General features: G+C 43.5%; 1 protein-coding gene across 2 annotated transcripts in view; it reads left to right on the plus strand.

Moving 5' to 3' along the window:
- Positions 1–13,748, plus strand: part of LPCAT2 (lysophosphatidylcholine acyltransferase 2) — a 63,816-nt gene that overhangs the window by 21,507 nt on the left and 28,561 nt on the right. For both annotated transcript variants that reach the window (XM_044382392.3, XM_057314124.1), the window contains exons 7-9: positions 437–471; positions 2,882–2,936; positions 11,959–12,041. In XM_044382392.3, coding sequence (XP_044238327.2) covers positions 437–471; positions 2,882–2,936; positions 11,959–12,041 — 173 coding nt within the window. The remainder of the gene's footprint in view (positions 1–436; positions 472–2,881; positions 2,937–11,958; positions 12,042–13,748) is intronic.

The following is a 13,748-nucleotide window of genomic DNA, read 5'->3' on the forward strand; positions in this document are numbered from 1 at the left end:
GTATTTCTGCTTTTTCACATTTACTCAAATTCTTTCACTATGTACTACTTTAATCTTTTCTTCCAAATACCTATCCCCTTCTTTTTTTTTTTTGAGAATGGGTATATTCTGGGTTTTGTAAGCAAATCAATTACCAAGATATGTTCATACTAGGAGAAAAATAGCTAAGCATGCACATAGTTTTATTAAAACTTAAGAGCAACTTAATTCCGTAAAATGGTAAGTGGCTACGTATGGAAAACAGATTTTTGCTCTATAATATATAATCCGAGGATTCATACGGCAATTCACTGCTGATAACAGACTCATTTTACTTTTCCACATACTGCTTTTAATTCAGAAGGAAAGTATATGAATACTAATATTAAAATAAGATTTGGGTTTTATTTGGTATTTTTTCACTGAACTAACAGTCTCAATACTTCTGTTATTGTAGGACACTGTGACTTGGACATGGCAAGGATATACATTGTAAGTTGCTTCTATTATTAGCTTATTTAAACTTTATTCAAGTGAAGTTAAAAAAAAGATCATTTATTCCTTTTTTAAAAAAATAAGTCCTATTTTTTTGTAAAAGTAAAGCTTTTTTTAAAAGATTTTACTTATGGATTTATGGATTTATATATTTATTTGAGAGAGAGAGAGTGTGTGTGCAAGTAGGGGGAGGAAGTGGGACAAGTAGACTCTGCCCACTGAGCCAGAGCCTGAGCCCAACACAGGGGTCGATCTCACAACCCTGAGATCAGGACCTGAGCCGAAATCAAGAGTCAGATGCCCAACCGACTGAGCCACCCAAGTGCCCCTAAAAGCAAAGATTGCTAATCAGATCCTAAAATCTCACCACTGAGAAGTCTCTGTAGGGAACATCACTATCTGGCCCGTTAGCCTCAGGCCCCTCCCAGGTGCAGGATTCTAGCTGTCTGCCCTGTTCTTATGGGTCTCCAGTGTGTATCTCCCAATTCTTAAGAACCAGTCCAGTGACCTGGTTTGCATCCTACTTAGCTTTAATCTTGTAGTTTTATTTCCATTGCAGACTTAGCCTATTAGCTGGTGTCTCCATTGTTGTTTCACTACCTCGGTTTAAGCAGTCCAGAGCCATTGCGTCATGTGGCCTGAAATAGCAGTGATGTGTCTGATCTGAGCTGAGAAAATAGCTAAGCTTTCAGTTCCGTTCTTGAATTTTAAAAGCATAGGGATCAGCAGTTTCTATAAACATTTAAGAGAGGAGAGGAATACAGCTCACCAGTAAGCAAGCTGAAGTGAAACAGGCCTTTAGAAAGAACGAAACATGTAGCATCTTACTCTCCCTCCAGACCTTTTGTCGAGCTCCCCCTGGGTAAGTCTGAGCCCATTTACAGTGCGGTGAGAGCCATGTATAAAATGCCTGGATTTGGGGCGCCTGCGTGGCACAGCAGTTAAGCGTCTGCCTTCGGCTCAGGGCGTGATCCAGCATTCTGGGATCGAACCCCACATCAGGCTCCTCCGCTATGAGCCTGCTTCTTCCTCTCCCACTCCCCCTGCTTGTGTTCCCTCTCTCGCTGGCTGTCTCTATCTCTGTCGAATAAATTTTTAAAAAAATCTTAAAAAAAAAATGCCTGGATTTGAGGACTTTGCGCGGGGGCTTACCCAGCACTGCCTTTTTACTACTGAACTTTGAGAGTTCACATAACATTGTTGATGCATAGACAGCCACTTGGACCTATTTAAAGGGGATTTTGTTTGCTTGGGATTTATAGTAAAAGATTTTTTCCTCTCAGATGGAAAATTTGAGAACTGATACTTACAGTCACAATTTATAATTATATGTAGAATTGGTACCTCTACCTAAATTCCTTCTTTTAGCTAAATTCCTTGTTTAAATTTTTACATTTCTTGTCTGAAGTAAGTCCTTTAAGTAATTTTTTATAGATAAATCATATTATTTTTCGTCGTCTTCTTCTTCTTCTTCGAAAGAGATAGAGCACAAGGGGGGGAATGGCAGAGGAGAGGGAGAGAGAGAATCTCAAGCAGACTCCCCACTGAGTGCAGGGCCTGACCCAGGGCTTTATCTCACAAACCTGAGATTATGATCTGAGCTAAAATCAAGAGTCAGATGCTTCACCAACTGAGTCACCCAGGTGCCCCAAATTTAGTTTCTTAATAGCAAAAACAGGTTGGTTGTTTTCTTAAACATGTAGATTAATCCACTCTGCCAGAATTCTGGGTCATCTGTGTAAATGAAGCAAAATAAAAATCCCATTGACATCCTATCGAGAGAGTCTACCTATGTATTAGAAAGCCATACACAGAAACAACTATTTCAAAAATTTTCTGTGAGAGGGTTGGTTATAATCACTTTAAAGCCTTTGTCCTTTGTCCAGTTTTACAGTGAAAGAAAATTTCTCCATAACTAAAACATTTCTTATTAATTGGGACAGTTACGAAAAAGTTTCTGCTCTTAGGGAAAGGCCCACTGATTTCTTTTCTTTCTTTTCTTTTTTTTTTTTCATATCAGAAAAGAGTTTAGAAATGTAATGTTCTACTCAGGAACTGTCCTATAAACACATTTATGTACCTTAAAATGTGGCCTCGGTAGTTTCTCTATTAGGCCTACGAGTCTGAGTTGTCAGGGAGACTTCAGATTTGGGGTTTAGTGTGCTGGGCTGCAGTTCTGACTCACAAGGGCATATTTGTTTTTGCCTTTGGTGATTTAACTTTTGAATATCACGAATACTTGTGCGAGCCCAAGGAGTGTGACAGCAGCAGGGTGGCGTTTCCAAATGCGGGATATAGATGTAGGCTGATGCAGTGGAGCTTGTGTATAAAGAAAGGATCGTTGAGCGATAATACTAGATGATTGTGTATTACCATGTAACAATGGCCTGTTCTTTTTTCTCTTCAGCTTTCAGCTTTGTATGCTTACTTTCTGCCAGCCCTTCACGAAGGTGGAAGTTGAGGTAAGTCATTCAACACGTAGCGTTGGCACTGGAGATTGGGCCTTCCCTTTCATTTCGAACTTCTAGTCTAGAGAGCCCAGCTGTACAAAGGTAGGAAGTTAAGCCCACCCTCTTTAAAAGAAGCCCTGCTCTTTCACAAATTGTCCACCTGGCTCTCAGATCCAGCCTTTAGAATCATACCAGGAAGTACGGCTCACTTCTGGGAACTTCCGCCTGTGGCCACCCCTGGCTGCCTAGATTTGCATAACTGCTTTCTATCTTGTTCCTTTCAATACTGACCTCACCCAGTGGTATGGTCGGCTTCACATTCTCACAAAAGGAGCTGCAGTCGCTGACGGAGCACTAGAGCTCCTGGAAGACTTTGTTCTGTCCGAGTGGAGAGGCACGGCCATCAGAAGCCCCCACTTTTGGAGTCATTCTGCACACGGAAGGCCTGAGGAAATCCTATCTGGAAGGCCACTCATATCATCAGGACAGTCTTTCGGCTTGAGTTGCAGCAACAGGCAGGGAGTTGGGGAGTAATTCCATCATTCTGAAAACTCTGACCAGATTTTTAAGACTCCGAAGGTTGGTTCCAGAACTGTTCTTAGGTTCTAGGAGTGACGTGGAATGGACCCCTAAATGCAGAATCAAGTTGGTTTTAGTGATACTGTCAGGTAACCTCTGAAGAGAGAAGGTCAGAATAGTGAGGCAGGCTCTTGATTCCGTTTTCCAGTGGCATCCAGAAATCGTGTAATGAGAACTTGAAGTTTGCATATGTAATTCGGAGTCCTGAGTGCGGGCCCATTCTCCAAGTGACAGGACATGGAAATCGAAGTCACGAGAATACTGTCTTTTACTTTGTCGAAGAGCTTAGTCATTTAGCCACGTAGAGGGTGTCAGCAGTACCAAGTGGCACAGGAGGGCAAATTATATTTCAAAATGAGTTTCACTTCGGTTGAAATTTTTCTTGAGACTTGCAGGTTGCCTACTTGCCAGGAAAAGATCCCACATTTAAGACCAGCTCGGTATCTCTCAGTGTGCCAAAAAATACTAGTTCTTGGAATATATATATAGATGTTCCTAGAGAAAAACAATGGTCTGTGCCCTAATAATTAGTTTAAGAAGTACCAGGATAAACAAAATGAATCAGATTCCTTTCCTCAAGACCTGTGAGTGCCTTGGAGATGGTTTAACCACAGTACCCCTTTTTCTCCGGTGTTCCATAGGATACGTTTTGGGGAACCCTATCAGGAAGCAATATTGTATTATTTCTAAGTACTCCAAGCAGGCTCTTCCTTCTTTAATAGATGTTCAGATCAACTAGCCCTGTGTTCTTTCTCTAAAAAAAAGAAAAAAGAAAAAAGAACAGAAAACTCATACTTAAGAGCCACGCTGTCTTCTGTGCAGATTTGGAAGATACTGTGTATGCAGTATCTATGCTGCCCCTTCCCATGTACCCTTCCCCAGCAAAAACAAGATCTAGCGACAGATGCGGAAATGCGCGTAGAACTCTACTTCTTTTGTCTACATGTGTCAGTGGTCAAACTGTTACAACAGAGGTAGGCGAAGTCCTCTTTTTGGCCCTGAACATTATTACCACATTTCCTTTCTGTATCATGGCCAGTCCTCTCCTCTCCTCTTCTTTCTTTCTTTCTTCCTTCCTTTCTTTCTTTCTTTCTTTCTTTCTTTCTTTCTTTCTTTCTTTCTTTCTTTCCTTTTCTCTCTCTTTCTTTCTTCCTTCCTTCTTTCCTTTCCGATCACAATACTTGCTTTCTCCAGCCAGTTCTTAGACCTGTCTGCATAATCTTTCCTGGCAAAGAACATATCCCTTGATAACTTCACAAACAAAATGGCTGCCAACCTGCCTAAAATAGCAGAATCGGGGAGATTCAAGGTATTAGAATTGTGGCACACGGCAAGAGGGTGGGGATGTGTGGCCTTCAAGTTTCGTATTCTGAGTTTCATTATATTTATTTTAGATTGATGGTGCTACCTTTCACTCAGGGCACTCCTCACTACTTTATGACTTCTGAATAGTTAATTCCCCCAGGTTGGGTGCAACTGGAAAATGTATCCCACAGCCTGTCAGGTGCTGGGTGTGTCCACACCCCAGCTCAAGACTTTCAAGAGCTGGACACTGTGTCCAGCCTTTTGTGCTACGTCCACGGAGGCCCGGCTTAAGTGGCTACACACGTGGCTTACCTGGAAGGCTCAGGGCGCTTAGCTGTGCCAACGTCAGGTGACTTAGCTACTCAGCAGCACCCTCCCCCGCCCACCACCACCTCCATGTTCTTTAAAACTGTTATAAATCCGGGGCACCTGGGTGACTCATTTGGTTAAGCATCTGACTCTTCATCTCAGCTCAGGTCTTGATCTCGGGGTCATGAGTTCAAGCCCCACGTTGGGCTCCACACTGGGTGTGGAGTCTACTTAAAAAAAAACCCAAAAAACAAAAAACTGATGGAAATCCTAGTTATTATTTTTCCACATATATTTTTAGAACTTTGTGTATATTAATTAGGTAAGCCTAATTGAAGATGTATCGTTCAAGACTATCGTCTTAGTTTTGTGGTTTTTAAAATGAACTTTGAGTGGATCATTTGGTGTCCTTTTAGACACTCTCCCCTGGTGAGTCACAGGACATCCCGGGATGTAGATGGCCTTATCCGTTCATCTTTTACAAGTTATCCCTTCCTGATGATGATTTTCCAACTTTGTAGTTATCAGAATCATTAGAAAGCTAAAATCTAGGGAGTGTAATATTGAGGGGTGTTTTCTTGTCTCCTCTCCCCACTCCCTCTCTGCTTCCTTGACAGAGACTTATTTTTGAGAAGGCCATTATTTTCTTGACTCTTGAATCTTAAAAATATAATCCGTTCCAACCCGCGTGCCCTCTGTAATTGGTCTTCCAGCATCCGTGAACAATGAGGCCATGTGTGTCCAGAGAGGGTTCCACTGAAAGTTATTCTCTGGATCATCGTGGCCTACTGGGTGTGTTTAAAGTGTCTTTTTAGTGGTTACTTTTATTGGCCAGCTACTCACAAGTATGCCTCTATAAGCAGATGGCTTAGGGGCATAAGGAGGAAGATCGCTAGTAGGAAACATCCCAAAAGGTGACATAAGTCCAAGAGCCTGCTAGCTGTATCTCAGAGAGAGAATCCACACAAAGCTAGACTATCGGGCATTATGTGGGCAGCAACTGGTTTATGAATGGAAACAGGACATTCACAGTGACCATCAGTCTGTTTCCTCCTTCATAGGCTTTTTCTCCATTTATACTCAAAGCCACCCATTATAATACAGACACATAAAAATATTTGTCTGTAGGCATACAGACGTATTTTGTTTCAGTAAAATTCCTTTGCAGACCTTTAAAGGAGCTTCTAGTGGCGAGCGTTAGACCTACAATACTTTACAGTGGGCAATCCATTGCTAGTAGAAAGGGATTGTTTTCATTAAAAAAAATCCTAATTTAGGAAAGGATTGTAATAGTTTTATGATCAATACCTGTAGATAGATAACAACTTTTTAAATCTCTAAAGAGTTCATTACTCAGGAAGTGTTCAAATATATTTATTTAGTTTACGTAAATATCCAAACACACTCAAATGACTTATAGTTTTGAATCTGAAATGAACGGGCCTTTTAGAAAGCCTCTGTCTCATGAATGCGCACACACACACACACACACACACCATAAATATACTTGTTCTCACAAAACTAATTTCTTCTGAAACTTGGTATAATTCTGAAATTTCTAAGTAGTAGTAGAGAAATGGAGTGTTCTATTTTTTTTTTAATTTTTATTCTTTTAGAGAGAGAGAGTGCATGATCGGGGTGGGGGAAGAGGAGCAAAGGGAGAGAGAGAATCCCAAGCAGACTCCACACTGAGCATGGAGCTGGAGGCGGGGCTCGATCTCACGACCCCAAGATCATGAATGACCTGAGCCGAAATCAAGAGTCGGGAGCTTAACCGACTGAGCCACCCAGGCGCCCCGATAAATGAAGTGTTATAAAAGAGTATTAGCTGGGGTTTTGTTCCAATTCTGCTACTACCGACCTGTATGTGCTTGAGTAAATGACGTAAGCCTCCCCTAGCCTGTGTTCTCACTGGGAAAATGGGGGTGATAACACCTCTTTTATAGGGTGGTTAGCATTTAATAAGGTGACTGAAATGCTAGCACACAGTAGGTGTTGAATAAGCATGTACCTGTATTTCCCTTACCATCTAAATTGCTCCGTTCTTTTGGGAAGAGAGCAGCAAATGTTAGTTCACAAATACCTTCCTTCATTCGTATTTGCTCTTTTTGAAGCCTTCACGGAAGAATCATGGAAACAGCCAGAACTGCACATCTGTTGAGACTGACTCATCAAAATCCTTTTCTGTTACTTGGAAAAAGAAAAGGCTGTTGGTAGTATTGTCCCTCATCAGTCTTTCTCCTTTTTTATAAGCATTTATTTAGTAGAAAGGAATGTGCTTGATGGGTCAGGAAACAATGAATAAAGCAGTTGTACTGGTCCCGAGTACTCATGTGAAGGATTGGCTCTGGAGATCATCGGATCGCCTTCAAAACAGGCTGAAGGATTCTGACTTTATCTTGTGCATAGCCTATGGCCCAAGAGATAGTGGGGCAGTCTGGGGCCAGAAGGGCACAGGGGGTGTTCCTATGGGAAACACGTCCATTAGCCGCCCCCTTTTATGGGGCAGGACGGTGCCGAGCCAGCAGGCGGAGGACCAGAGCACACTTAAGTGAGGAGGGCAGAGGCGCTGGGAGCCAGTCTCAGGAGCAGTGGAAAAGAATTGGAGACATTCACGTGGGCTTTTGTGGGCAAGGAGAGCCTTCCCTCTACCCACCTGGGTCCCACAGCTGGGTCTGTGAAATAATCTCACCACGGCCGGACTCATAGGAGAAAAAGTATACAGATTTATTAATTTTTAATATGTGCACAAGGGCATCACAGGGAATAAAAGGTAAAATCCCCAAAAAGTGGTGAAGAAGGGGAGGGAGGGTGTAGGCCCCTCAGCGGAGAGCCAGTGGTCTTTAGGAAGGACAAATGGGCCCTGGGAAGACTAGAGCGGGAGCTATGATAGCGCGTGGTAAAGTTTGTCTGGGTGTGATGTCGACTTCGGTCGCATCTCCTGTGGTAAGAGTCCATCTGCCCTGTTTGATGAAACTCCCCAGGAGGGAATTTACGACAAGGGAGTTCCTTTTAGAGGGGCTGACCTTAGGCAGATAAGGGAAGTTCGGAGAAAGCCTCTCCCTGCATTTGCCATTAGGCAAGTGCCTTTAGCTCAGCGTAATCAATGAACCAAAGGGGCACATGACGGGGCAGCATGTCCCGAACTCCTCCACTGTCTTCTTTCTAAAGTTGAATGTGAAGTGCCATTGAGGGCAAAGGAGATTGGCAACATGAGAAGCACGGACTGTGTCTGAAGCATTAAAATATGGCGGCAGCAGGTCCAACGGGCATTCCCCAAGCAGAGGTGAGGTTCAGGTTAAGTAACTTGATGCTCACCTGTCGCAGAGACATTAAGGAAACAGACTCGAGATTAAGACCCTGTTTGGGGCACACGTGCATGACTGAAAGGAAAAAGGAAGACCTTCAGCGAAACAAACAGAACTATTTTGTACCTGGAGGCAGTATGGTCACCTTGGGAAAATCACACAATTTTCAAGCAGCCGTGAGGACCCTGTGGAACTTGACATGAATTTGTAGTAGACTCAACCCACGAGACTGCGGACCATCCTTTGAGCATCCTCAGTGGTCTCTCACAGGGATGGGCAGGCAGGAGCAGGAGAGGTGATCACGGGTCTGCGGTTGGCGCTATGGATATGGCAGAAAGGGGAGGTTCTGGGTGACGGAAGGTCCACATGGGTGTGTCTGACTCCTGAAGTCCAGTGGAGACAGGCCGCCAGCTGTTGCCAGGACGGAGTGGAGGAAGAGAGACGGGCATGGTCCTGAGAGTGACCAGAAGGTTCTCACAGCTGTGACAGACCAGGTTAGAGAAGTAAACAAGAGCTCATCCGAGGGGATGAGTGTCATTGTCATTGTTATTGTCACCGTGGCCAAGGCACAGCTGAGAATACCTGTGGCCAGGTGAAGAGGCTGTGAGATCACATATCAGATGAGCCATCCGTGTGGATACTCGGGATAATGAGAGAAGAGGAAGGTGGAGAGGAAAATTGGGGGTCCTGAAGTCACTAAGGTATCGAGCTGTGTGTTAGGGGACAGTAGTAGACAATGGCAATCATGTTTCCCTGTCTTCGGCCGATCCTCCTTTCCAAATAGAAGATATGTTTTTGCTGTGAGCCTTGACTGACCGCATACGATATAGAAATGTGATAAAGAGGGCAAGGTCTGTTCCAAGGAGAAGTGACTTTTTATGAGAATTTCCATTGTATTGCCTCTCAGGAGGCATGCGGGGGGGCCTCGAAGGCCCGTGAGGGTCAAATCCAGGTTTTTAATTATTTTGTACTCTCAGTGGGATTTTCTTCTTCGAGAATAAAATGCCATGCCAATATGAGAGTTATTAAAAATCGTTTTATGGAAAATATTACCTGCACTAAAAGGAATTAAAGCCACGGTTCATTGTATTATGTTTGGTTAACAGTGTGGCAGCAATTTATTTTTCAGGGTTTTCTGGATGTGCTTTTATAACCTACAAATTAAGCGTGTTACAGACGATCATGTGGCCTTTTTTAAAAAATGAAGAATTATATGCCAATTTAAAACTTTATCATTTATTTTGTTAGAATTATGAACATTGATTTTAACATGCATTTTCTTCCTTGGATTTCATACGAAGCAAATATAAGAGATGAAAGTCTAGAACAGGATGGAGGGAGTTTTGAGAAATACTTACTTAAAAAGATCCGTTGTTGCTCTGGATAGATAAGTGATGTGGGGACCTCTGGTGGCTTAGTTTATTTTTCCATCTTAAAGAATAACTAGAGACCACGTGGAAAGCTAGATGCAGAATTCCAGTTGGAGCGGGCCTTCAAGATCATCGAGTCGAACTTTTTCATTGGACAAGAGAGGGGAGTGAGTCCCATCAGGGCTGAATGGCTTTTCCAGGATTGCACAGCAGAGCCAAGGCCGTAGCCAGGCTGAGTGCTCTTTCTACAGCGTGCCACTGCTCCCTGGGGGAGAAGGTTAATGACGGTGCATATCACACAACACACCCTCCCGTGATTCGTATCCGTGTTATCCTACAATGCCACTTGCATCCATGCTGTCCCCTTCACCCTCACTCCCTCTGTCCGTGTCTTACTTTCTCCCACAACGTGATTGTGGTAGCCTCGTGGGCTTCTCCCCGCTCTTACCCTTTTCCTCTTTGGCTTAGCCATTTCCTACCACCGAGGCTTCTGCTCAAAAGCTTGGACTCGGTCACCACACTCCCTCGCTCAAACTTCATCTCCAAATCGCCCTTGCCCACCCAAAGGCGTCTTAACGTGATTAACGAGATTTGACAACAGGTCCGCATGAGTCCAGAAGTGGTGTTATTTGTACAGATCGTTCTTTTTCTTTCAAATCGCGGTCCTGCCCCTGCGCGTGGCCTTGCCTGTATTGTTTAGCCTCTTCAAGCTCCTTTCGCCACCCATCAAGTGGAAATGGTGGAGCTGGCCTCCAGGAATTGTTGAGAGTTAATCTTATAGGGTACCCAGCGCACAGTAGGCACCTAATGGATGGTAGCTCTTATTGGTAGGACTTGACTCCTCTGTCATAATTTTTACCCCACTGCATGGAAGCCCCCTTGACGGCAGGGGCTTCCTTGTCATGTCTTTGGGGCTTAGCGCAGGGCCTGGCATACAGTAGGTGCCTACTTAGTATTTGTTGAATGTAAGTGGGCCGTGAAAACTTGAGCAAGTCATTTAATCTTTGTGAACCCCAATCCTAATGACGAAAATCGGGAGGATTGGTGAAATGAAATAATGCATGTAAGATAATAATGCATGCTGCTTGTTCGTAATTAGAACTCAATGAACAGTAGCTATTGGCGAGATCGTGTTTATCCTCAAAAAGCCAAAATCAAGTCTTAGCTCTTCTGTAAAGCCTCTTTGGCTGCTTTTCCCTGCCCCCTGGCCAAATTAATCATTTCTTATCCCTCACTCTCATACTCCAGGAAGGATGGTTTAGTGGGGAAAACAAGGGTTTTAGAATCTGACAGAACTTGGGCAGAGTCCTGGTCATGTGACCTGAATAACGCTAAGCTGACTTAATGACGCTTTTAAGCCCTGTCATTGAGGGTAATGATACTTAGCACATGCTGTGTTGGTCTATCCTATTAAGATACGGGTCTTTTTTGGAGCGGGAATAGAGTCCCGTTAATCTTGCCCGGACTATAGTAGGTGTTCAAAAACGATGTAATGACTTAAATATAGCACCAAAATCTCATTAATGTTCGAAAGCTGTAAATGAAACAAGGACGGCCCCAGTGAGGCAACACTGAGTATCAAGGAGAGAAAAAAAAAAGAGTAAAACTTAGAATGGTAAAGCAAAGCACAGGGTTTGGCAAAAGCTAGACAGCCAACACTAAAGGTTAAAAGAAAGCAGAAGAAATGACAAAAGGTGACATTTGCACAAATGATACAACACGCCCACACAGGAGTGGGTAGAGAAGATAAACTGTGAGAGATACGCTGCTACCCATACTCGCATGTCCACACAGAGGAAATGCAGCGTGGAGGAGGAGATCTTTATACCTACAGCTTTCCAGCTTCCAGAATTCCAGGCCCCAGCTCAGTTCATCCTCTTCGCCATCAGGGAAGTGGGTGATCATCGCCCTCTTGTCAGAGTCCAGGCGACAGTGACGAAAACTTCAGGGACATCCTCGCGAACACGCAGAAAGACCCAGGCGTGGCTGCCGATCCCCTGAGTCCAAGCACAGTGTTCTTTCCACTACGGCATGTAACCTGTGTGCCGGAAGGGCGGTGGGGGGTTTCATATAATGCTAGAGGGCTTATGAGTTAATATTTGTAGCCCTTAGCAGACGTCTTAGGCCTAACAGCTGTGATAAAAAATTATGTTTGTCTTTCAGTTTATGCCTGTTCAGGTACCAAATGAGGAAGAAAAAAGCGATCCCGTCCTTTTTGCTGGTAGAGTCCGGAATTTAATGGCAGAGTAAGTGTCTCTGTGTGATCGCAGTTAGTAAATAGTTTTTAAATGATTGGTCAAATGGCATTTCACATAGTTTTAGGATTTGGGTGTTGTGTTTTGTTTTGTTTTGTTTCATCCTGAGGGCCTCATTCCCTAACTCATTTTGGTAAGGAAAGTGACGTGTCTGGGAATGTGGTCAGTAAGACAATCTATAAATATTTTCCCCAGATGCAGCCCCAAACTAATGGAAATGAGTCTTTGTCGGAAGGGGAGTAAGGAGGCTTCAAAAACCAGAAGAGACCAGCCAGTGACTTCCACGGGGTGGCTTCTGCTCAGCTGGCCTGTCGCTGTCACACATTCGTGGCTCGCCTTCTGTGGCCCAGCCTCCACAGAGCTGCCAAGGCCGGGTGTTTCAAAGGCATTAATGCTTATAGCCACACAAAGGAGAAAGTTTGCAAGGGAAGGTAATAGATACACAGAAAAGGGGGGAAAGTCACCCTCACTAAGGGATGGCTAGAAATTTAGGATTTGTAGATTATAAACATAAGGCGAATATTTTCCTGTCTTAAAGGAGTTTTAACTGGCCATGACCCTGCTTAGATAAATCATCTCTCATCCTGTAATGAATGAATGTGTGTAATACTGTCCTACCACCCAGGCAGCCCTGGAGCCTTCCCAATGTGCACCCCACGCCAGGCAGCACCCCCCTCTGTCATTCCAGTAGTAGGCTTGGCGCTGACAGGCCAGCAATCTGTATTCCTAGTACAAATTCAAATGAGAAATCTAAATCTAGCTTCATAGCTGAATTTGGTATTATAAGCAAGATTACATATACATGGATTCATATTCTACAGCAGAATAACTTTATTTTCACAACAGCATAGATGTTCAAAAAATTTTTTTACTATGTGTACCTACATGTACTTGATTTTCCCAGTTTCTAGGCTGGCTACAAAATTTGCTTTGAGGTTGTTTTCTTCCCTTTCTCCTGTTTTCATACCAGCTTATGTCCAAAAGTTAGGAACTAAGATCAATTTTAGAAACTGAGAGAATTTATACCAGATAGGTTGACTTCCCAAAAGGTGTCTAAAAACAGAGCAAGGTTTGATTAGGCGGCCTTTTTCCGAATTTGGAGGCATGGAGGTATAAGGGCCTTGGATAAAGAGTAAGAAAGACCTCAATTAGCCGTACAACCACGGACAACCCTTCTGTAGCCCCTTTCCTAGTATGTAAGGTTGGAGTTAAAGTCTTTGCCTTGCCTTTCTCCTGGTTTTGGTTGTCATGAGTCTCATGGAGGAAAGTGGTCGACAGAGGCATTTGAAAATGGGAAAGGTGCAAGCTAGCGGTGGTACTGCGACTCGTAATGAATATTTACCCAGTACCGTGCCGGGCCATTTACTCGGGTTATCTAACATACTCTGCACAGCAGTTCTTGGAGCCAAACAAGGGAAGTGAAATTCAGAGAGAGATACCGTTTGCCCAAGATCATAGCAGGTAGTGAGGGTCTGGGCTGGGACTCAAATCCACGTTTCTTATTACCCAAGCCCCAGCTCTTACCGGGCATCTCTACTGTCCAGGGTTATAAATGATAAATTCCTGAAACATTTAAAATTTTTATTTTCCCAAATAAAAATATCCTTACACCAAAATATGTAGTAATCAAAAACAGCCCAGTTGTAAATAGAAAACATACTTGATTCTTATCGCATCTGTTGAAAATGTGACATTCTT

This window comes from Ursus arctos, unplaced genomic scaffold (genome assembly GCF_023065955.2).
Source record: "Ursus arctos isolate Adak ecotype North America unplaced genomic scaffold, UrsArc2.0 scaffold_19, whole genome shotgun sequence".
NCBI lineage: Eukaryota > Metazoa > Chordata > Mammalia > Carnivora > Ursidae > Ursus > Ursus arctos.